This window comes from Scyliorhinus torazame, chromosome 7 (genome assembly GCF_047496885.1).
Source record: "Scyliorhinus torazame isolate Kashiwa2021f chromosome 7, sScyTor2.1, whole genome shotgun sequence".
NCBI lineage: Eukaryota > Metazoa > Chordata > Chondrichthyes > Carcharhiniformes > Scyliorhinidae > Scyliorhinus > Scyliorhinus torazame.
In genome coordinates, this window is record NC_092713.1 from 121642513 (window position 1) to 121666620 (window position 24108).

A 24108-nucleotide genomic window follows, 5' to 3' on the forward strand; every position below is an offset into this window, starting at 1 on the left:
CAAAACTCGAAGGGTTAAACACATCATTAAATCAATACCAGATTGATTATGCAGGAGTGAATCTGAAGCAAAATTGTCAAGTAACCTTGCCTAATTGTGCCATCTGGAATCGTACTGGCTCAAATATTATAGCTATTTGGAAGTTGGCTTCAGGCCAGTGTGATCACAGAGGTGCTGTATTGTAAACCTTTTTCGAGGACTCAATCCAGGATCTCCCATCCAGTCTTTTTATTGTTGTACATTACATAATCTCGCTTTCTCATCTCCTGACCCAGCAATTTTGGTTGGACGTATTCCTGGCGGAATCACATATTTCAATTCCAACTGTTCTACCCTTTTTTCCCATCTTCCATAACCAATAAACAAAAATGCTCAGAGGAAGGTAAAAAGCGAAAGAGTTGTTTGATGGGCCTCTGATTGATTGTCTCTTCTGGGTTGCTGGAGATTAACATTCAATTCCGGGGGACTCTAGGACAATCCGGGAGGGTTGGCAATCTGACCTCACTATGGAACGGAGTACAGAGGGCAAAAGTAAAATCGCAGTGGCAAGCAAAATAATCCTCCTGTGACAAATATTGTAATTGGGGACTGCACCAGTTGATTTTTTTTAATCTCTGAGGGAACGAGAACACTTCCAGTCTGAGTATGAAATAAGCAGAATTCATTAGTCTATTGAAGCTGGTGAAGAGTTATTAACCAAAACTGGTATAAAACAAAATTAAGTTAGTAATCGGGATCCTTTTGTCTAGGTCTGGTGGGCGCACAGCTCTGTTACGAAGCTTTAAACGTAGCAATGTGTTTGTGCAGTTAGCAGAAAATGCTTGCCTTCCGCAGGTACTTCCATAAAGTCCGTATTGTCAGATCTCCCTGCTGCGGAGGCAGAAGAACATCAAACAACAATTGTGCAACTTCTTTCATGTGCCTGGTTTGTCCAACGGGTTTCTTGTCAAACAAACAGAACTCTGATTCTCACAGGACTAGCCCTTCTCTTTATTCTGTAGTACATATTGAAAAATCATTCCTGCCAGCTGACATTCAACCAGCTGCTCACAAGAACTTTGGCATAGTTTTCATAACCTATAAAGCACTAAAGCAGAACACCGGTCTGATAAAATGCCCGAGGAATTTGGAGGGCTGCCACAGAGGATACAGACAACTCTGTTGCAGTTTGACAGAAATTTCCACCAAACACTGAAACCCTAAGCACGCAGTCCCAGGAGCAGGCTACGGCAATTTACTTGAACTAAACATATAATCAACTGTCACACATTGACAGTCGATGTTGACCAAACACAATGGAACATCCAGATGGCTTAAACAAAGTGCACAAGATGTGAACTGCTATTTCCAGCTGGTTACATCAACTTCCAGTGTTACGTCTAGTTTATTTTGTGCTACAAATAAGCGGTCTGAGGATGCCAAGTATGCCGGTTTCAGGTATTGCTTCCTTCACAACTCTTTCAACTTCCCAACATTTAAATGTTACAAATAGGAAAAAAAAGTGAATTCCCGAAATTAATTCAGAGATATTATGAACCCATTCTGTCCCACAAGTTGGAGATTTAAATTGTGCATTTTTTCCTTTAAATAATTTGTTCTTATCAAATTATTAATCGTCATCAGACCCAAGGCAATGGAATAGATTCGAATTTAAAAGGCAAATGTTATTTTTGTGACAGAATTGTAATGATAAATGATTAACTAAGATTCCTAGCATTACACATACTATTCTCCTGAAATTATCAGATCCAATAGCTAATGTTTTGTTACTTTTTATGACATGAATTGGATTTTTTTCCCAACAGGTTCCCCTTCTACTTTTGCAAACTTATGTGTAGACATTGGTGTTCAAAACCAAAAACTGTTAGTTACTGCATACAAATCCTCAGTGAAGCTTGATGAGGCTGAGAAAGCACTGGCAATGATGATTGCTCTGTACAGAAATCACCACAATGCTAATTTGTACCCACACTTCTTTTGTATAGATGAATCCACTAATAATGTCCCTTTGAGCAATTATGCATCGCTGAAGGAATAAAGATCAGAACTATCGCCATTGATAATTAGAGATTGGAGGAAAATTAACATAAAGAGGACAGTTAAGGTTCAGTCCAGTGACAGTGTTGGGGTGAGTGGAGGGAAGGCCGGGTTGAAGGTTGGATCTTAGCTTGTATTCGAGTCCCTGCCTGCCCATTCAGTCATTTATTAGGTTTACTGAATGGTGTAGCCTCAGATGTCTCCATGGTCTGGCAGTAATTTTGAAAATTGTATTTTGGACCTTACAGAATGATTCAACAAGACTGGCTTGTCAGTGCTATTGGAAAGACAAAAGTCATTGGGTGGGATTATCCATAGTCTGACACCGGAATGGGGAAACGCGATTGGGTGGAAAATCGGTTATAACACCAAAATTGTGGCGGGCGCTGGTTTCCCGTCAAATTGCTATTCTCTGGGGCCTCAACAGCGCGGTCAATGTGTTCCATTCCGCATGTTCAGTAAACACAGTTTGCATATCAATAGCGGGCCTAACCCACTGCGAACCTCTGCCTCTACCGGAGTGAATTCCCGATGGCGAGGTTCACTGGTGCTGTTAGAAATCGTGAAACTGGCAGCGTGGCTGATGCGGGAGAGAGAAGGTAGGACACAGGAAGGTGCAATGGTGGACTGCCGGCCCTGACACTGGCCGGGCTGGCTGGGGGGCTGCGGGGGGAGGGAAAGGGAAGGCTGTGGGGTGAGGATGGCCCCCCACGGAACTGGGGCGGCGCCCAGGCACGGACCACCATTGCTGTGGCCTGCAAGGCAGCCATCTTGCTGCGCACCCCAGTGATCAACCACCTTGGCACCTGGTTCTGCAGAGTGATACCGGCCATATGGGTGCCCCTTAAGGCCTTGAGTGTACCGGCAGCGCCTGTCATTTAAGGACCTGCCAGACCGGGCATGCCGTCGAAGACTCCGGCTGAGCGGAGAGACAGTGCGACATAGCTGCCAGATCATGGCACACCTGGCACCGCGGGGGAATGGGGAGGGGACCCGCTCCCGGTGGCTGTCAAAGCGATGGGCACCACAAACGTTTACGGCACAGGGTCCTTCCAGGCGCTGAGTGGGGACCTGTCGGAGACTTCACAGAGCTCAGGTGCATCCGTCATGGAGGCCCTATATGCTCAGTAGGCACAATACATCCATTTCTTTAAAAAAAAAAAATATTTAAAGTATCCAATTCATTTTTTTTCCACTTAAGGGACAATTTAGCATTGCCAATGCATCTACCCTGCACACCTTTGGGTTGTGAGGGTGAGATCCACACAGACATGGGGAGAATGTGCAAACTCCACATGGACAGTTACCCAGGGCCAGGATAGAACACGGGTCCTCGGTGCCATGAGGCATCAGTGCTAACCACTGCGCCACCATGCCGCCCACAATACACCCATTTCTATATGAACCATGCCCATCAGGATGCCCTGGCAGCTGGGTTCGCTGCCATCACCGATATGCCCTGGATCCAGGGAGTGATCGAAGGGATGCATGTCGCCCTACGAGCACCAGCAGATGAGAGGCTACTCTACACAAACCAAAAGGCGTTCCATTCGATGAACGTACAGCTGGTGTGTGGCCATCAGATGCGCATCCTGTACGTCTGTGCCTGATACCTGGGCAGTGTGCACGACGCCTTCATCCTGGTACACTCAACGATTCCCGGCCTCAACGAGGTGCACCCCGGCTGGGGGTTGGATGAAATGAAATGAAAATGAAAATCGCTTATTGTCACAAGTAGGCTTCCAATGAAGTTACTGTGAAAAGCCCCTAGTCGCCACATTCCGGCGCCTGTTCGGGGAGGCTGTTACGGGAATCGAACCGTGCAGCTGGCCTGCCTCGGTCTGCTTTCAAAGCCAGCGATTTAGCCCTGTGCTAAACAGCCCCAGGATCCTGGGCGATAGGGGTTATCCGCTGCGGTCATGGCTGATGACACCTATCCGAAGGCCATAGACATCCACGGAGACCTGCTACAACGACGCCCATGCAGCGACCAGGGGCGTGATCGAGCAGTGCTTTGGCATCCTGAAGATGCGGTTCAGGTGCCTGGACCACTCTGACGGGGCCCTCCAGTTTGACGCTGGGAGGATTGCACACATTGCGGTGGTCTGCTGTGTCCTCTACAACATTGCGCAGCAGAGGGGCGACATGCTGGAGGAGGAGGATGAACGTCAGGCCTCCTCTCCCGAGGAGGATGCAGGGGAGGGCGAGGATGGGCAAGGACATGGGACACGGGATACTGCACGACTTGTGTACCAGAGCCAATGCGCACGGGACGCATGTGGTGGGGGTTCTACCGCCCTCCTAGTGGGGGGGGGGGTTTGTGCCGGGGCACAGTGCTGTCTACTCACCCTGACTGCCCTGAGGAGGTCATGCAGTTTTTACGGCACTGCTGGCCGGTCCAGATGGTGTTGCTGATGGCGCTGACTGTCTCTGCCACCTGCCCCCAGGCTCGACAAATGGCAGCGGCTGGCAGCCTCCTTCCCGGGACGGGGTACAGGGTGGCCGGCCTCTCCTCCATGGCATCCGAGAGGGTCTCGAACTCTGTGTCGGTGAATCATGGAGCCGCGCGTCTTGCTGCCATCTTGTTGGCTGGGATGGTGTGTGTGGCGAGTGAAGTGTCATATTTGGCGTTGAGATGAGCCCGTCACCCCCGCACACACCCCTCCCTTCTCAACCCCCAGAACATTGATCGGCTCCATCTCTATATTGCCCTGCCTGCTGCAGAAACCTGCATCCATGCTTTCATTATCTTTAGACTTATTCCAGCGCATTCCTGGCCAACCTCCCATTTGAGGTAAATCAAAACTCCGCTGCCCGTGTCTTTAATTGCAGCAAGTCCTATTCACTCATCTCCCCTCTCCTCGGTGACCTACATTGTCTTCCAGTTAAGCAACGCCTCTTTTTTAATCCTCATTCTTGTTCTCAAATCCTCCCATGGCCTCATCCCTCCCTTGCTCTGTAACCTTGTTCAGCCCCAAAGTCCTCTGAGGTAAGTGTGCTCTTCCAATGCCACTTGAGCATCCTTGATTTTAATTGCTCCCTCATTGGTGGTTATCCCTTCAGTTGCTAAGGCCCTCAGCTCTGGAATGCCCTCCCTAAACCTTTCCGCCTTTCTACCTCTCTTTCGTCCTTTAGACCTACAGTTTTTCCTTAAAACCTACCACATTGACCAAGTTTTCAGTCATCTGCCCTAATATCTCCTTATGTCTCGGTATAAAAGTTTACATTGTAATGCTCCTGTGAAGTGTCTTGGGATAATTTTGGCAACTATATAATACAAGTGATGGAGTTGTCTTTAAATAGCTTCTCATTTGATATTGAGGTAACAAATTCTGAATGGATTCTATATCCAAATCTAATCTGAATGCACATCCTTAGACCGAATCCCCAGTTGCTCATTATCATCCTACGTGTTTCATTTTTGCACAGTAAAGCCATGTAGACAAACTTGGAGTATTAATACAGATGATGATGGATGACGATTTAAGAAAATGCAGTTCTTCTCTGATTCTGAGTTTATAGGTGCACTTGTTCACCCCAAAGCCACCTAGTGGTTTGTGTGCAAACATAAGAGTGAAGATGAGGTGAAACTTGGGACTGATGCCTCCCAGTTTTGGATAGATACTCACTGTTGAGGATCACCCATGACGAATAGTTGAAAAGGAGAGGTGCCAGAAGATAAATGTCATCCCTTGAACAGTACCTCATCATGAACCAATACTATTAAAAGGGAAGTGGGGGGGGGGGGGGTACTTTTCTAAATTCTAAATTATTTTTTTTAAAATGCATCCCTCACTATGAATTAGTCCATGTATAAAGTAAAAATGTAAACACAGTACATAGTGAGGTGATGGGCAACATCGTGCTGTTGAAGAAGCCAATCCGAAGTTCTCTGCTTAATTTGTAAGTTCACAGAATCAGAGAATTTACAGTGCAGAAGGAGGCCATTCGGCCCATCGAGTCTGCACCATCAAGTCTGCACTTGGAAAGAGCACCCTATCCAAGCCCACACCACCCTATCCCAGTAACCCCACCCAACCTTTTTGAACACTAAGGGCAATTTAGCATAGCCAATCCACCTAACCTGCACATCTTTGGGCTGTGGGAGGAAACTGGAGCACCCGGAGGAAACCCACGCACACACGGGGAGAACGTGCAGACTCTGCACAGTCAGTGACCCAAGCCGGAAATCGAACCTGGGACCCTGGAGCTGTGAAGCAACTGTGCTCACCACTATGCTACCGTGTTGTTTCATCTCATTTAAAATGTTGACCTTAATGGAGTCTCATGGAGTCACATAAGCATCAAGCTGGGGTAGGACTTGGCTTTGAGGCTGCCCATTTTTGAATAAGGGGAGGTGCCAGAAGGTGGCTGACATCTCTGGAACTGCACATCAAGGTGAACCCATGCTTTCAAATTCCCTTTAACAAATAGCACGGCTGACACTTGCTGCCGTCCTGGATGGTTGAATAAAATTGCAGCAACCTTTTACTTGACTATTTTTTTCCTTAATTTTCCTCCTCCTGTTCTCTAGGACAGCTGTCAACCCCCAGCCTGCCACGAGGACCTGATGAGGAGTTGTCGTGCTGTTCTCAGAGCCCAGTGGCCTCCACTAAGGTACAATGGAGCACTTAACTCAGGGTGCAGGCTTTCCTTTCACTTGCTAAGCTTTTAAAATCACAACCTTGTTTTATATTAGTAGCGGAGTTCATTCTGAGATCATCTATATTTGATAAACATATCTAGATGCTGACTTAACCTTTGCAGAACTGAGTATCTTAAAAACATTTAATTTGTTTCCTTTATATTTAATCAGCATTATGTGTACATAGTGCAAATAAGCCCATAAGCACACTCATAGTAAATATATACAGGTACACATGCATATATATATATATATATATATATATATACATATATGATACATGCAGAGCTAGTGTGGCGACTAGGGGATTTTCACAGTAACTTCATTGCAGTGTTAAAGTAAGCCTACTTGTGACACTAATAAGGATTATTATTATATAATACATTTACATACTTAAACACTTGCATAAATTGGGGTGAAAATTCACATAAGTGTCAGGATGACCCCCACAGCTGACCCTGTTGACCTCAGTTTGAGAGGGTCTGCTTCATTATAAGCGCTGGAAGAGTTGTGAATTTTTGGACCATTTTATTTTTCCTAAAACAATTGATAAGTACGATTGTTGAGTGGCTTATTTACCTAGGAAGATGCTGCTTAGATCATGATGAAAGAGGACGTAGTTCAGACGTTGGAGGAGTTTTAACGTGATTAAGAGGAGGTATTGGATAGGTTGTCTGTCTGTGATTAAGGTTGATAAGGCACCAGGATTGGATGATATATATCCAAGGCCACTGAAGAACGTGAAAGCGGAAATTGCAGAGATACTGGCCATAATTTGCCAATCTTCCTTAGATTCAGGGCGGTAGCAGAAGACTGGAAGATTGCATTTGCTGTGCCCTTATGTGGATTAATTTAGGAAAGCCAGTATGTACTTGTCAAGAAAAAATTATATTTGATTAACTTGCTTGAGTTTTTTTGATAGGTAATAGAGAGGTTGATGAGGGTATTGCTGTTTCATAGAATCCCAACAATGAAGAAGGAGGCCATTCAGCCCATCAAGTCTGCACCGACCCTCTGAAAGAGCACCCCTTCCTCGGCCCATTCCCCGCCCTATCCTTGCAATCCTGTAACCCCATTTAACCTACACACCTTTGAACACTAAGGGGCAATTTTATCATGGCCAATCCACCTAACTTGCACATCTTTGGACTATGGGAGGAAACCGGAACACCCAGAAGAAACCCACGCAAACATGGGGAGAAAGTGTAAACTCCACACAGACAGTCAAACAAGGCCGGAATCGAACCCAAGTCCCTGGAGCTGTGAGGCAATTGTGCTAACCACCGTGCTACTGTGTTGATGTGGACTTCCAAAAGGAATTTGATTAAGTGCTGTATAACAGATTTGTGAGCAAAGGTAAAGCTCATGGAATAAACGGGACAGCATAGATATGAAATGACTTCTGGCGGCAGCTATGAAGGAGTAAGTCGCACATTTGGTGGCTCCCACTCGGGTCTGACTTTTGGACCTTTTCCCCCGACTTTCTACCGGACTTGAATTGAAAAATTGATGACAGAGGCAATTGTGTACTGAATTCCCACATCGGTGCATGGAGAGAAGGACTAGAAGTGCTTGTAAAGGCAGAAACAGAAAGACAGAGAAGGCCTGGGCTGAAGCTGCAGCAGGAGACAGCATGGCGGAGGACCGACCTCTGGTTTGTCGACCCAGCGGTCAACGGAGCAGCTGATGCAAGTTATTCAGGAAGGCTTCGCTAAGCGAAGTAGTATCTCCTTTACCAGAAACGGGACTGCTTGGACTCAATAAAAGAGTCAATTGAGCAGCTGGAGCTTAGATTGGATGCCCAAGATCGGGCGATCCAGAAGGTAGAGAAGGCGCTGGCTGAGCAGGGGGAACACCAAACTGTGGTGGAGTTGGAGGTGGGGGTGCTGAGAGACCAGCAGAAGAAGCTCCTGGAGAAGGTGGAGGACCTAGAGAATATGTCCCGCCGGCAGAACTTGAGAATCGTTGGGCTCCTGGAGGGGTCCGAAGGAGCGGAAGCTGGGGCATACATCGCGGACATGTTTGAGAAGCTGCTGGGGGATGGGGCATTCTCCCGCCCCTTTGAGATGGACAGAGCTCACAGAGCGCTCGCGAGGAAGCCATGAATGGGAGACCCCCCCGAGGGCAATGGTGGTGAGATTCCACAGGTACTTGGATAAGGAGCGCATTCTACAGTGGGCCAAGCAGACACGGAGCTGGAAATGGGACAACAGTATTCTGCGGATCTACCAAGATCTTAGTGTGGAGGTGGCAAGGAGAAGAGCGGGCTTTAACCAGATCAAGTCGACCCTTTTTAAGAAAAAGGTGAAGTTCGGACTGTTGTATCCGGCACGTCTCTGGGTCACGTATGAGGAACAACACTTTTATTTGAGTCACCTGAGGACGAGCTGGACTTCACGAAAAGGAAAGGACTGGTGGTGGACTGAGAACTTTCGAACTTTGCTGCAACGTTCATGTTTTTTTAATTTAAAAAAAAGTTTTTCATTTTCTGTTTTGTGGAAGCTGTTTGTAATGCCTTCTGTATTGATTTGGGACCAGTGGCAGAGCTGAGTGAGTTAAGGTTTACATTTGCACTGTTGGGGGATGGAGGTGTGTTTGTTTAGATTTTGGATTTCTTACTTGATCTCTGTGAGCGTTTTTTTTTTCTTCCTGTTTTTTCTGTTGGGCAATTGTGTTGGGATTATTTGTCATTGGAATATGTATGTATGAGCGGTGGGGAGGGAACAATAGGTGGGAGACATTTTGGCGCCAGGGATGGGGGCCACCAAGCTAGCTGGGTGGGCTAGCTCACGGAAGTGTAGTGGGGGGTGTGCATATGTTAGGTTTATTAAAGGGGTTGAGTTATATTGTGTTGTTACTAGGGAGGGGGGGGGGATTGTTCTGCTGATGAGGGAGGGACTTGTGCTAAGGGACAGAGAGGAGGTTGGGGGTGGAGGCTGCGTGGGGGTGGGCCGGTGGAGGTGCGGAGCACGGGCTGGAGGCTGGCCCAAAAAAGGGGATGGCTGATCGGCGAATGGGGGGGGGGCAATGAGCCCCCCAAGTAGGCTGATCACCTGGAATGCACGAGGGCTAAATGGGCCGGTCAAGAGGGCAAGCGTGTTCGCGCATCTGAGGGGACTGAAGGCGGACATGGTAATGTTGCAGGAGACGCACCTTAGAGTAGCTGACCAGATTAGATTGAGGAAAGGCTGGGTCAGTCAGATCTTTCACTCGGGACTAGATTCAAAGACTAGAGGGGTCGCGATCCTGATCAATAAGCAGGTGGTGTTTGAAGCGGGTAGAATAGTCTCGGATGTGGGAGGTCGGTACATTATGGTCAGTGGGAAACTGGAGGGGGTGCAGGTGGTATTAGTAAATGTGTATGCACCAAATTGGGATGATGTGGAGTTTATAAAGAGGATGCTGGGGAAGATACCGGACCTGGACTCGCACAAGTTGGTCATGGGAGGGTCTTCAACACAGTTATTGACCCTGGTTTAGACCGGTCAAGCTCGAAAATGGGCAGGGTGCCAGCAATGGCAAAGGAACTAAAAGGGTTCATGGAGCAGATGGGAGGGGTGGATCCATGGAGATTTGGGCAGCCGAGGGTGAAGGAGTTCTCCTTCTACTCACAAGTGCATGAAGTGTACTCCCGGATGGATTTCTTTATTCTGAGCAGGGCCTTTACTGACGGGGTGGTGGACACGGGGTACTCGGCGATCACAATCTCAGACCATGCTCCGCACTGGGTTGACCTGCAGGTTAGTAAAGACAGTAACCAGCGCCCGCAATGGAGGCTAGATGTGGGACTTTTGGCTGACAAAGGGGTGTGCGAGCGGTTGAGGAAATGTATTCAGAACTACCTACAGGTCAACGACACGGGGGAAATGTCAGCAGCAGTGGTCTGGGAAGCACTGAAGGTGGTGGTCAGAGGGGAGGTGATCTCAATACGGGCCCACAGGGAGAAGGTAGACAGGGCAGAGACGGACCGACTGGTAAAGGAGATACTACAGATTGATAGGAGGTATGCGGAGATCACAGAGGCAGGGATTTTAAGGGAACGGCGGAGGCTACAGGTGGAGTTCGGCTTGTTAACCACAGGGAGGGCGGTGGAGCAGCTGAGAAAGGCGAGGGGGGCGATCTATGAGCATGGAGAGAAGGCCAGCAGAATGCTTGCACAGCAGCTTAGAAAGAGGGAGGCAGCCAGGGTGATAGGGAAAGTAAATGATGGAGATGGAAACCTGGTTGGAGATTCAGCAGGGGTGAATAAGGCATTTAGGGATTTTTACAAACAGGCTGTATGGGTCGGAACTCCCAATGGGGCCGTAGGGGATGAGGCACTTCTTAGGGGGGCTGAATTTCCCAAAGGAGGACGGGGAGCTGGTAGAAGGGCTGGGGGCCCCGATCGGGTTGGAAGAGATACTGGAGGGTCTGAAGGCCATGCAGGCGGGTAAAGCCCCGGGGCCAGACGGGTACCCAGTGGAGTTCTATAAAAAGTTCTCTGGGATATTGGGACCGTTGTTGATGAGGATGTTCAATGAGGCAAGGGAGAGAGGGGTGCTGCTCCTGACGATGTCACAGGCCACGATTTCGCTGATCCTGAAGCGGGACAAGAACCCGGAGCTGTGTGGGTCCTTACAGGCCGATATCCCTGTTGAATGTGGACGCCAAACTGCTGCCCAAAATGTTGTCCTCCAGAATTGAGGATTGTGTCCTTGACGTTATTGGGGAGGACCAGACAGGGTTTGTTAATGGTAGGCAGCTGGTGGCCAATATAAGAAGGCTAGTAAATGTGATCATGATGCCCCCGGAAGGTAGAGAGGTGGAGGTAGTGATCGAAATGGACGCAGAAAAGGCTTTTGAAATGGTAGAATGGGAATATCTGTGGGAGGTACTGGGTCGGTTTGGATTTGAGTGGGGCTTCAGTGACTGGGTCAAGGTGCTGTATCAGGCTCCTGTGGCAAGCATACGGATGAATGGGACAACATCGGACTACTTTAGACTGCACCGGGAGACGAGACAGGGATGCACCCTCTCCCCACTGTTGTTCGCACTAGCTATAGAGCCGCTGGCAATTGCTCTGAGAGCTTCAAGGGGCTGGTCCGGGGGCAGGTGGAGCACAGAATCTCGCTTTATGCAGACGACCTGCTTCTGTATGTATCGGACCCAATAGAGGGGATGGAATAAATCATGAGAATTCTAGGGGAATTTGGCCAGTTTTCGGGATATAAGCTAAATATGGGGAAAAGTGAGATGTTTGCAGTCCAGGCGAGGGGACAGAAGAGGCGATTGGGGGAGCTGCCATTTGGATTAGTAGGGGGAAGCTTTAGGTACCTAGGCATTCAAGTGGCGCGGAAATGGGACTGGCTGCATAAATTAAATCTGGCCCGACTAGTAGACCAAATGAAGGAAGATTTTCAGAGATGGGACGCACTTCCGTTGTTCACTAGCTGGGAGGGTGCAGATGGTGAAGATGACGGTCCTCCCGAGATTCCCGTTTGTATTTCAGTGTCTCCCCATTTTTATTCGGTGGTCCTTTTTTAAACGGGTCAACAAAGTGATCGCTGGCTTTGTTTGGGTGGGCAAGACCCCGCGGGTAAGGAAGGTAATGCTTGAGCGGAGTCGGGGAGAGGGCGGGCTGGCGCTGCCAAATTTTAGTACCTATTACTGGGCGGTGAATATAGCCATGATCAGGAAGTGGGTGGTGGGGGGAGGGTCGGCATGGGAGAGTATGGAGGCGGCATCATGCAAGGGCACCAGTCTGGGGGCATTGGTAACTGCGCCTCTGCCGGACCCGCCAGCACGGTACTCCACCAGCCCCATGGTGGTGGCGGCCCTGAGAGTCTGGGGGCAATGGAGGAGACATATGGGAGCATGTCGGTCTGGTCCCCAATCTGTAATAATCACTGGTTTGCCCCGGAAAGAATGGATAGGGGGTTCCGGATATGGCGGAGAGCAGGGATTGAGAGGATGGGGGCTATGTTTTTAGAGGGGAGCTTTCCAAGCATGAGGGCGCTGGAGGAGAAGTTTGGGTTGGTGATGGGAAACAAATTCAGGTACCTGCAGGTGCGCTACTTCCTACGTAAACAGGTGTCAACCTTCACACTCCTACTGCTAAGGGGGATTCAGGACAGGGTAGTTTAGAGGGTGGGTAGGAGATGGGAGCATCTCTGACATTTACAGGGACCTTATGGGGTCAGAGGAGATGTAGACTGAGGAGCTGAAGCGCAAGTGGGAGGAGGAGCTGGGAGGAGAGACAGAGGATGGTCTATGGGTGGACGAGTTGAGTAGAGTCAACGCATCCACAACATGTGCCAGGCTCAGCCTGATACAATTCAAGGTCATTCATCGGCCTCACATGACAGTGGCCCGGATGAGCAGATTCTTTGGGATGGAAGAGAGGCGCGCAAAATGCGGGAGGACTAGCGAACCATGTCCACATGTTCTGGACATGTCCGAAGCTTAGGGAATTTTGGCAGGGGTTTGCAGATGTCATGTCCACGGTGTTAAAAACAAGGGTGGCACCGAGTCCAGAGGTGGCGATTTTCGGGGTGTCGGAAGATCGGGGAATCCAGGAGAAAGAGGCAGACATTCTGGCCTTTGCTTCCCTGGTAGCCCGGAGACGGATACTATTAGCTTGGAGGGACTCAAAGCCCCCAAAGTCGTAGACCTGGCTATCTGACATGGCTAGCTTTCTCTGTTTGGAGAAAATCAAGTTCGCCTTGAGAGGGTCAATGTTAGGGTTCGCCCGGAGGTGGCAACTGTTCGTTGACTTCTTTGCGGAAAATTAATCGTCAGCAGAAGGGTGGGGGTTAGTTTAGCTTAGAGTAGGGGTTAATAAAGGTGGGACCTGTAAGGGAGGGAGATGGCTTTTGTACTATGTTTATAGATTCATGTACATTGTTTATTTTGTTGTTGTTGTAATACCAAAAATACCGCAATAAAATGTTTATTTAAAAAAAAACATAGATATGAAATTAGCTGAATTATAGGAAACGGGGAATGGTGAACTGTTCCTTTTTGGACTAAAGGCAGATTTTATAGTGTAGCTCTCCAGGGGTTTGTGTTCGGACCCCTGTTCTTCCTTGATGTGCTGGGCACAATTTCAAAATCTGGGGAAGATCCGAAATTTAGAAGTATTGTAAAGCGTGTGGAGGAGAGTGTAAAACTTAAAAAAAGATACAGGCAGGTTGGTGGAATGGGTGGACAAGTGGCAGATGAAATGTAATGCAGGACACAGAGACAAATAAAATAAAGGCTACCCACCCTAAAGGAGATACAGGAACAGAAGAACCTAGGTGTGTACATGCATAAATCATTGGAGGTGGCAGGACAGGTTGAGAGACCAGTCAATAGAGCATCCTGGGCAATATTATTAGGGACATAGATTACAAAAGAAATAAAGTTATGTTAAACATGTATAACACATAGGGCGGGATTTACCGACCACCCATCCGCATGTTTGTTGGCAGCAGAGGCAGCCTGCCATCAGGATTAACTGGTCCCACCGTTGTCAACGGGATTACCTGTTGACTGAACATTTTGTCGCCGGCATGTGACCGGAATTTCCCACCGGCGTGAACAGCCGGTATATCCCGCCCATTGGCTTAGCCTCAAATGGAGTATTGCACCTAGTTCTGTCCACCACACTTTAGGAAGGATGTGATGGTATAAGAGAGGTTGCAGATAATGGTTCCAGGAATGAGGAACTTCTTTGTTTATGTAGAAAGATTGGAGAATTAAGAACTATTCTTCTTGGAGCAGAGAAAGTTGAGAGGAGATTTGATAGGCGTATTCAAAATCATGAGGAGTCTGGACACAGTAGATAGCAAGAAATTCCTACTGGTGAAAGGATCGAAAATCAGAGGCCACTGATTTAAGGTAATTGGCAAAAGAAGCAATGGTGACCTGAGGAAAAATCTTTTTCAAGCATTGAATGGTTAAGATTTGAAATGAACTGTCCGAGTATGTGGTGGAGGTGGAGTCAATTAAGACTCTCGAAAGGGAATTGGATCATAATCTGAAAAAGCAAAATTTGCGGGACTGTGAGGAGTAGCAGTAGGTGAATTACTCCTTCTCAGGGCCAACGCAGACAAAATGGGTTGAATGGCCTCCTTCTCTGCTGTAATTATTCTGTGATGAAATCTGTATTGTATACTTGTGACTGAGCAATTTGGATAATAATAGGTGTGCGTCAATCACGCTGTTATTTTTGCACCAGATTATGGGCCACTCTTTACAGGCCACTGCCAATGTAGCACTTAGTTCAACTAAATATAAGCTGACTTGTCACAGAATAAGATGGACAATTCCCATTCAAATCTCCTTTCCCATCCCTGCTTCACTTGGAAATGAAGAAAGCATGTGCACAAACACACTGACACACAGTCACTCGCACATTCACTCACACACTCTAACTCACTTTCTGGGTGACATCTGTTCATGAATCATCGCATGCTATGATGGACTAGCACGGAAAACTGAAGCAAGAACCTTAACCCCACTACACGATCAAGTCCTTCAAGATTTCATTATCAATATATCGAATGGTTATTAACAGCCTCAAAATTATACCCTCTGTGCTTTATGTACTGTGTTTTTCCTTAAATAACATTCAGTGAGGAACTGTGACTGCAGAGCATTTAATGTGAATTGATTTACATATTCTTTTGAGACTTCAACCTTTTTGAAATAATTGCAGTAGGAGTCAGTGCTCCGCTTATGATCGCGGCAAGTGATTGTATTGGCTTATTAAGCCTGGATATCCCTCACAATTTCTATTGTACAAATTAGCAATACGAACAAGATTATAGGTTCCCAGGGAAGAAGTCATTTTGGTTCTGTTCAATTTGGACGTTATGATAAATGAAGGTTTCCGTAAGGATGCTCACTATCAGATGTGTGGAATTGTCTGCTATTCGTAGGTGACAACTGATTGGATGTCAGTGACTTATGAGCAGAAGCATTGATTACATCATTGCAGTAGACTCCGATTTATGACTGACAGCCAGTATTACAGACCAGAGCAAATATTAAAGTGTGAACCCATTTCTAAATTCTAAGTGGATGGATTGAAATCTCTTCCATAATTCTATCAATTTGTGAGTGTTCCTTTAGGAGGAAGGGCAAACAGAATTTGAAACTGTGTGGAACTTTTTGGAATTTGAACCATTTCTTTAATCACCAGTAGATGTTCCAGGGTGTTGCTTATCAATAGACCAGAACCTGGTATAAGATTTTTTAATGTTTGCTGCTCCAGCCTTAATGCAATCACAGCTCATCCAACATTGAATGTACTGAAGCAAACTACCACATCACTGATTTAATATATGCTAATATCAAAATACACAGTTATAGTTGTAGAACTCTACATGCACGAAAGAAGGCCGTTGAACTTGGATGTCACTGTGAGCTCTTAGTCATTACTACCCAAAACTAGTCCCTCTGCCCTGCTCTCCCCTCCCTCGCCCTTGTATCTTCCACTGCTATCATAATTGTAACAATTTATTTACCAGCTTTGCCATCACTCAATTAAGAATAAATGTTCTTTCCTCCCAAAGGCTCTGATTCTCTGTTAGTTATATTTTGAAAGATCTATCTGGTTCTACCTTCCATTGCAAGAGCCACAAATATGACCAGGGTACTGTAATGCCAGGACACCTTCCGCGGTCAATTTACTGGCTGGAATTCTCCGTTTGGGAGACAGTGGCCGCGATTCTCCACCGCCACGCCGAAGTGGCCGCGCCGTCGTGAACGCCGTCGAGGTTCACGACGGTGCGGAACGGCCCCGGTCGCAACCGATTCAGGCCCTGACAATGGGCCAGTATCGGGGCTGCGTCATCTACCCACGCGAGGCCTTGTCGCCCGTGTAAAAGCGGCGCCTATTAGATGACGCGGCCGGCGCCGCATAACGGACGTCATCCGCGCATGCGCGGGTTGGCGCCGGCCAACCCGCGCATGCGTGGTTGCCGTCCTGTCCACATCCGCCCCGCAAGAAGATGGGGGACGGATCTTGCGGGGCGGAGGAAGGAAGGAGGTCCTCTTTCAGAGAGGACGGCCCGACGATCGGGGGGCACCGAACACGGGCCACCCCACATTTAAGGTACCCCCCCGGTGCAGGATCCCCCCTCGCCCCCCCACAGGCCGCCCCCCCCCAGCGTTCACGCACAGCCCACGACTGTAGCGACCAGGTGTGGACGGCGCTGGGGGTAACCCGCCGTTTTGGCCTGGCCGCTCGGCCCATCCGGGCCTCAGAATCGCGGGGGTGCTGGAGAATCGCCATTTTGGGTATCTCCGGCGATTCTCCGGCCTGCGGCCCGCGAAACTCGACTGGCCTGTTCCCGCCGCTCGGGAGAATCGCGGGAGGGCGTCGGACCGGCGGCCCCGGAAATTTCGGCGGCCCAGGCGATTCTCCCAACCGGCGTGGGAGTGGAGAATCGCGCCCAGTATTCTCCTGCCGGAGATGAGTTGCCTCTGATTTGCGCTCGTGCTGGAAGCGTAAATCAGACACGATTCACTGTCCCTTGCCATGCAAATTTGCAAAGAATTATTTTGCGAACCCTGCTATTGAGCCATTATTTTGAACAGGCGGCCTGGTAGCAAGTTTCAACGCCTGGGCCCCCTCCAGAACGCAATTCCCCCGTCCCCCGCACCATGTCATTTTCTGGGTCACACCCGCCCACAGTACGAGGGTGACCTGACCCCCCCCCCCACTAGAGATCCCCATTACAGAGACCCCCGGTACAGTGACTCCCACCATAACCCCCGCCACCCATAAGTCAGACCCCACCAAAGACACCCCCCATAATTCAGACCCCTGTCTGAAAGCCCCCCATAAGAGATAACCCTGTCTGGAAGCCCCCTATTACAGAGATTCTCTGCCTGGAAGCTCCCCATTACAAAGGCTCCTGCCTGGAGCCTAGACAGCAGTCCAGACAGACAGTGAAAAAAAAATCACTGCTTTACAACTCATCTGTTCCCCTACACCTGCTGTCTCAGACAGTGAAAGCAGCACCTGTAAATTCCTAGAAAGGGAGAACCACATCAACTGGGTTTAAACCCCTCAGATCTTTGATCTGCAAGATTTTCATTCACATCAATGTAAAATTGATTTTACTGGGCTGTGATGGACAGATTTCATTCAGCCAGCTGTCTGGATTGTTTAGTCTAATTGTCCTTCATGCTTGAGAAGATTTCAAGGAGCCTGCTGTGAAATTAACCGCAATATTTAAAAGCATCTAGCTATGATTGACAGCTCTTGGACAGCAGGTGCATTGCACAGGTGAGTTTTAATGCAGTGATGTTTTTCACTCTCTGTTTGGACTGCTCTAGCTTCCAGACAGGGGTCTCTGTGATGGGAGGTGGAGCCTCTGGTGGGGTTCCTCTTATGGAAGGTCTATGGTGGGGTCTCTCTCATGGGGGGGTCTCTGGTGAAAGTTTCTCTTGTGGGGGGCTTCTGGTGGAGAGGGGGTGGTGGTGGGGATTTGCATTGTGTGGGGGGGGGGGGGGGGGGGGGGAAGGTGGCCCTTCGATGGGGTCAAATCCCTAAAGAGTTATCCCATTGGCCCACCGCAAGGTCCACCGTGTCTGGGCCACACTGGGACATTCCTGCACCAATTCGTGTCTACCTGAATCCCAGCCCAGAGGACCGGAGATTCACACAGGCTTGGAGAATCCAGTGCCCAGCCCTTTAACAGGATGCAAATGTGTTGCGCGGGGTGCGAACCTCGATGCTGCCGCCAGCAGGGGACTGGGCCATTGGACAAGTCACTGATCCGTTTTTTGGCTGACTGGATTCTCTGCCGCATCGGGAACTTGGCTACCGGCAAAGGGCAGTGGAGAATCCAGCCCAGAATCTTCGATTAATTTGCCAATCATGTTGTTTGTTTACATTTTACAACTCCATCAAAAACTTTCTTTCCTCATATTTTAGAATAATTTAAGCAACTATTTTTTTCACCTCCATACTTCCCATATGGTTCTTGTGCAAATATTGCCTTTGAAAGACCTCACTTGGTTGCAGTCTTGCCTTGAAATCAGATGGCTGTGGTTCAACTCCCAGTCGAGACTTGAGCCCAAATTTCACCTCCTATTCCAATGCAGCACTGAGGGAGAGCTGCACTGTTGGAAGTGCCTTCTTTGGGATGAGATGTGAAACTGGGATATTGTCTTCCCTTTCAGATGGGCATAAAATATCCAATGGCACTATTTCGAAAAAAAAACATCATTCTTAATTAATAATAATCGCTTATTGTCACAAGTAAGCTTCAATGAAGTTACTGTGAAAAGCCCCTAGTCACCACATCCCGGCTCCTGTTCGGGGAGGCCGGTATGGGAATTGAACCTGTGCTACTGGCCTTGTTCTGCATTACAAGCCAGCTGTTTAGCCCACTTAGTGTCCCAACCAATATTCATGTCTCAATCAACACCTCTAAAAAGCAGGGAAGTACACAAATTGGCTGTTCCGCTTGTTATATTACAACAGTGACAATCCTTTAAAATAAGTACTTTGGTACTTTGTTGCTTAATGTCAAGTGTTTTGGGCAATCCTGAGGTTTTGCTATTTAAAGCGTATGTTTTTTTTAAAGAGATGGAGGAAACCATAGGCACAGTTGAATCCTCAATGAGCTGTGTTTGAACACGTATATATCGAGGGCAGAATTCTCCCTTTGGGAGAATAAGGGCGCGATCCAATGGTCACGCTGCGCCCGAAAAGCAGCTCGCCGTGGTGCAGAGTGGCCAATGAAAGCCGGGAGACCCCAGTCCCAGGATCTATCCGGTGGATCTCGCGAGACGTGCAATGTAAGTCCCGCCGTTTGTGGGTGGGACCACTTAGCACATTTGCATATTAGAGTGGGACTCACTCTAATGTGCAAATTTCTGAGGTACCTGAAGCCTTGGGATTCACACCTTTCGCCTCAGAGACCACGGGTGGGCGCCATTCAGCACTGGTCCCCACAAACAGGGACCAGACGGAATGGTCTCGCGAGGTCTCCCAGGGGATCAGAGGCCCCCAGCTTTTTGGGCAAGGTGGTGCCCTGGTACTACTGGTACCACTTGGGTGCCCTGGCAATGCAAATTTAAAAATGGCGTCTCAATCGCTCACTACACTGGGGAGTTCCAGCAAACAGAGATCAATGCACGAAACAGTGCTATGAGCGGCCTCGGCCATGTGATCCCCACTGAAGCCTCTTATACAAATGAGTCGCATTGTATAGCCATGTGTTTCTCGGCGCTGCGAGCGCTGGGATACACGCAGCTAAATGCACTCGCTATGGGACTTAGTTACCATTTAGTTGAATCGAGCCTCAAGGGTTCCCACAGGGACTGAATAGCAGGTGATTCCCATTTCCATTGGGGCCGCTATCTGTTCTGTGATTTAGGACATGCAAATGGGCCCGCGCTCTGCTGGCATGAATTGAAAGCAAATCCCAAAGCATGTAACCGCTGGGGCTGGGGTTAGCGCTCAAGAGCCTGACAGCAGGAGCTATTTTTAAGCGTGCCACTTATCACACACTCACTGCCGCCTCAAAGATGGCTCAGAGAAGACCTGCCCCCCCCCCCCCCCCCCCCCCCCCCCCCCCCCCAATATTGGGTTGTCCGAGGTGGATCCTCCGCCCGATGCGAATGAGGAGAGGAGGGACACCCTCTTCAAGCTCGCTCTCCTGAACAGTGCCTGGGAGGCAGTGGCAGAGGCAGTCAGTGCTGCCAGCCTGATACAGCTTATGATCCTGAGAGGTGAGGGCCACTGGTTAGGCCTCTGCCCTGAGGGGGGCAGATAACCAGGGAGGGTTCCAAAGCCCACTGCGCAGGTGTCTTTTGGTTGGGGTGAGCTCTGCTAATCCCTGCTCCCTCTGCAGTAGGGCAGCGCTTCTGAGGAGTGGCAACACCTGGTGGGCCACTAATTGAGCTTGGCCTTGTTCATCCCTTTGCTAATACAGCTGGAGGATGAGGGTTTTTAGACAGACAGCCTGGGGGAGCTGCTGGATGACCAGAGGCTCTCTGGGAATTCACACGACACAGTGAGCAGTCAGCAGCAGGAACAGTCAGGATCTGTAAGTAGCAGCAAAGTGATGTTTAAATCCACATACTGCAGCAATGGCTGTCTGAGCCAGGCCACCCTGATCCGAAGGGGACACCCTGAATCCACGGACTTGGCACCAAGTCATTCCCTGCTACTGCCCCCGGCCCGGGCAGCCACCCCCCCCCAACAAGCCTGACAATCTTTGAGGTTTTTGTTAGCCTCCCGCTCTCCCCTCAACAGCCATGGTGCCAAGGCCCCCCCTGGTAAATCCTTGCACCAATTTGTGCCCAAGAGACGTCCTCCTGAGAGGGGTAGAGTATCGTGGGGTGATAGAGCATGAAGTGACCAAGCCTCGAAATATATTTAAATCCATGCAAATGATGGTTTTGTATGGGCCCACCAGCGCAGGGTATAGACTTCAATAACGCCGCCAGCGAGGGACTGGAACATGGTGATAGAATCGGCGCCGGGTTCAAAATGCATTGGGCGGACTTCTCCGAACCCCCGCTGGGTCGGTGGATCAGCGCCGTGCCGCGCAAATTGCGCCACGCCGCCCGACGCCGGGACGCAATTCTCCACAGAGCGGAGATTCGGCGCCATCAGTGCCGGCGTGGTTGACACAGCACCGGTCGGGGTATGCGCCAACTCTCCGGCCCGGGCCGGCCTGTGGGGGAGAGGGGGGGGGTCCGACCCCGGAGGTGGGGGGCCTCCGTAGTGGCCTGGCCGGTGATCGGGGCCCACCGATTGGCGGGCCGGCCTCTCTGGCTGGGGGCCTCCTTTCCTTCGCGCCAGCTCCTGTAGCCCTGCGTCATTTGGCATCGGGGGTAGGCGCGGGGAAGAAGGCCACTGCGCATGCACGCGTTGCCGCCGGCCCAACTGTGCATGTGCGGACCCCGCGGCGCCAGATTCACGCCGGGAGCAGCACCGCTCCAGCACTGTGCTAGCCCCCTGTGGGCCGGAGAATGGGGTCCCGGATCGGGCGCCGACGCCGGAGTAAAACACTCCCGTCTTTACGCTGGTGTTGACACTTAGCCGTCCTATGGGAGATTCTCGCCCATTTTTTTCCCTATGTCCGCGATTCTCTGCCCGAACGAGATTTTCGCTGCCGGTGTCATGAAGGAGAGAATTCAGTCCCTACAGTCTATAGTCTGGACATTGCTGACTTTGTTTGAGATTAACATCAAAGCACCTCAAATATTGGTAAACGTATACGCCCCGAACTGGGATGATGCTGGATTCATGAAGCGCATGTTGGGGCACATTCCGGACCTGGAGGTAGGAGGCCTGATAATGGGAGGGGACTTCAATACCATGTTGGACCCAGCACTGGACCGCTCCAGATCAAGGACTGGAAAGAGGCCGGCGGCGGCCAAGGTGCTTAGGGGGTTTATGGATCAGATGGGGGGAGTGGACCCATGGAGGTTTGCTAGGCCGCAGGCCAGGGAATTTTATTTTTTCTACCACGTGCACAAAGCCTACTCCCGGATAGATTTCTTTGTTCTGGGCAGGGCGCTCATCCCGAGGTTGGAGGGGACGGAGTATTCGGCCATAGCCATTTCGGATCACGCCCCACACTGGGTGGAACTGGAGCTGGGAGAGGAGAGGGACCAACGCCCGCTGTGGCGGCTGGATGTCGGACTGCTGGCAGATGAGGTGGTGTGTGGGAAGGAGAGGGGGTGCATCGAAAGGTACTTGGAGGCCAACGACAACGGGGAAGTGGGGGTGGTATGGGAGGCGTTGAAGGCGGTGATCAGGGGAGAGCTAATCTCCATCAGGGCGCATAGGGAGAAGACAGAGGGCATGGAAAGGGAGAGGTTAATGGGGGAGATTTTAAGAGTGGACAGGAGATACGCAGAGGCCCCTGAGGAGAGATTACTTGGGGAAAGACGACGGCTCCAGACGGAGTTTGATCTGTTGACCACAGGGAAGGCAGAGGCACAGTGGAGGAAGGCGCAGGGGGCGACCTACGAGTATGGGGAAAAGGCTAGTCGGATGCTGGCACACCAGCTCCGTAAGAGGATGGCAGCGAGGGAAATAGGGGGAGTCAAGGATGGAAGGGGAGCCACGGTGTGGAGTGCGACTAAAATAAATGAGGTATTCAAGGCCTTCTATGAAGAGCTGTACAGATCCCAGCCCCCAGCGGGGGAAGAGGGAATGAGACGATTCCTCGACCAACTGAGATTCCAGAGGGTGGAGGAGCAAGAGGTGGCTGGTTTGGGGGCACCAGTTGGAGCTGAGTATGGGGAAAAGGCTAGTCGGAGGAGCTGAGCAAGGGTTTGGGGAGCATGCAGGCGGGGAAGGCCCCGGGACCGGACGGATTCCCGGTGGAGTTCTACAGGAAGTACGTAGACCTGTTGGCCCCGCTACTAGTGAGGACCTTTAATGAGGCAAGAGAGGAGGGGACCCTGCCCCCGACAATGTCGGAAGCGACGATTTCTTTGATCCTAAAGCGGGACAAGGACCCACTGCTATGTGGATCGTACAGGCCGATCTCGCTCCTCAGTGTGGATGCAAAGTTGCTGGCAAAAGTGCTGGCTACGAGGATCGAGGACTGTGTCCCGGGGGTGATCCACGAGGACCAGACGGGATTTGTAAAGGGCAGGCAACTAAACACCAATGTGCGGCGGCTCTTAAACGTGATAATGATGCCATCGGCGGCGGGAGAGGCGTAGATAGTGGCAGCTATGGACGCGGAGAAGACCTTTGACTGAGTAGAGTGGGAGTACCCCTGGGAGCTGCTGCGTAGGTTTGGGTTCGGGGGAGGGTTTATCAGTTGGGCTAAGCTCCTTTACAGGGCCCCGGTGGCGAGTGTAGTGACCAACCGGCGGAGGTCGGAGTACTTTCGGCGGTACCGAGGGACGAGGCAGGGATGCCCCTGTCCCGCCTGTTGTTTGCATTGGCGATCAAACCCTTGGCCATGTCATTGAGGGAGTCTAGGAAATGGAGGGGGGTGGTCCGAGAGGGAGAAGAGCATCGGGTGTCGCTTTATGCGGGTGACCTGTTGGTGTATGTGGCGGATCCAATGGAGGGGATGGTGGAGGTCATTCAGACTTTAAGGGAGTTTGGGGAGCTTTCGGGCTATAATCTCAATGCAGGGAAGAGTGAGCTTTTTGTACTACAGGCAGGGGACCAAGAAAGGGGGATAGGGGATCTACCGCTGAGGAGGGCGGAGGGGAGCTTTCGGTACCTGGGGATCCAGATAGCCAGGTGTTAGGGGGCCCTACATAAACTGAATCTGACGAGGTTGGTGGAGCAAATGGAGGAGGACTTCAAAAGATGGGACATGTTACCGCTCTCGCTAGCGGGTAGATTGCAGTCGGTCAAAATGGTGGTCCTTCCGAGGTTTCTGTTTGTGTTTCAGTGCCTTCCCATCGTGATCACCAAGGCCTTTTTTAAGAGAGTAGGTAGGAGTATTATGGGGTTT

The 24108-nt window shown here is 50.0% G+C and overlaps 1 protein-coding gene across 2 annotated transcripts in view; it reads left to right on the top strand.

The window, feature by feature from the left end:
* The window catches only part of LOC140426535 (adhesion G protein-coupled receptor D2), a 582807-nt gene that overhangs the window by 348711 nt on the left and 209988 nt on the right, over positions 1–24108 (top strand). For both annotated transcript variants that reach the window (XM_072511425.1, XM_072511424.1), the window contains exon 24: positions 6572–6654. In XM_072511425.1, coding sequence (XP_072367526.1) covers positions 6572–6654 — 83 coding nt within the window. The remainder of the gene's footprint in view (positions 1–6571; positions 6655–24108) is intronic.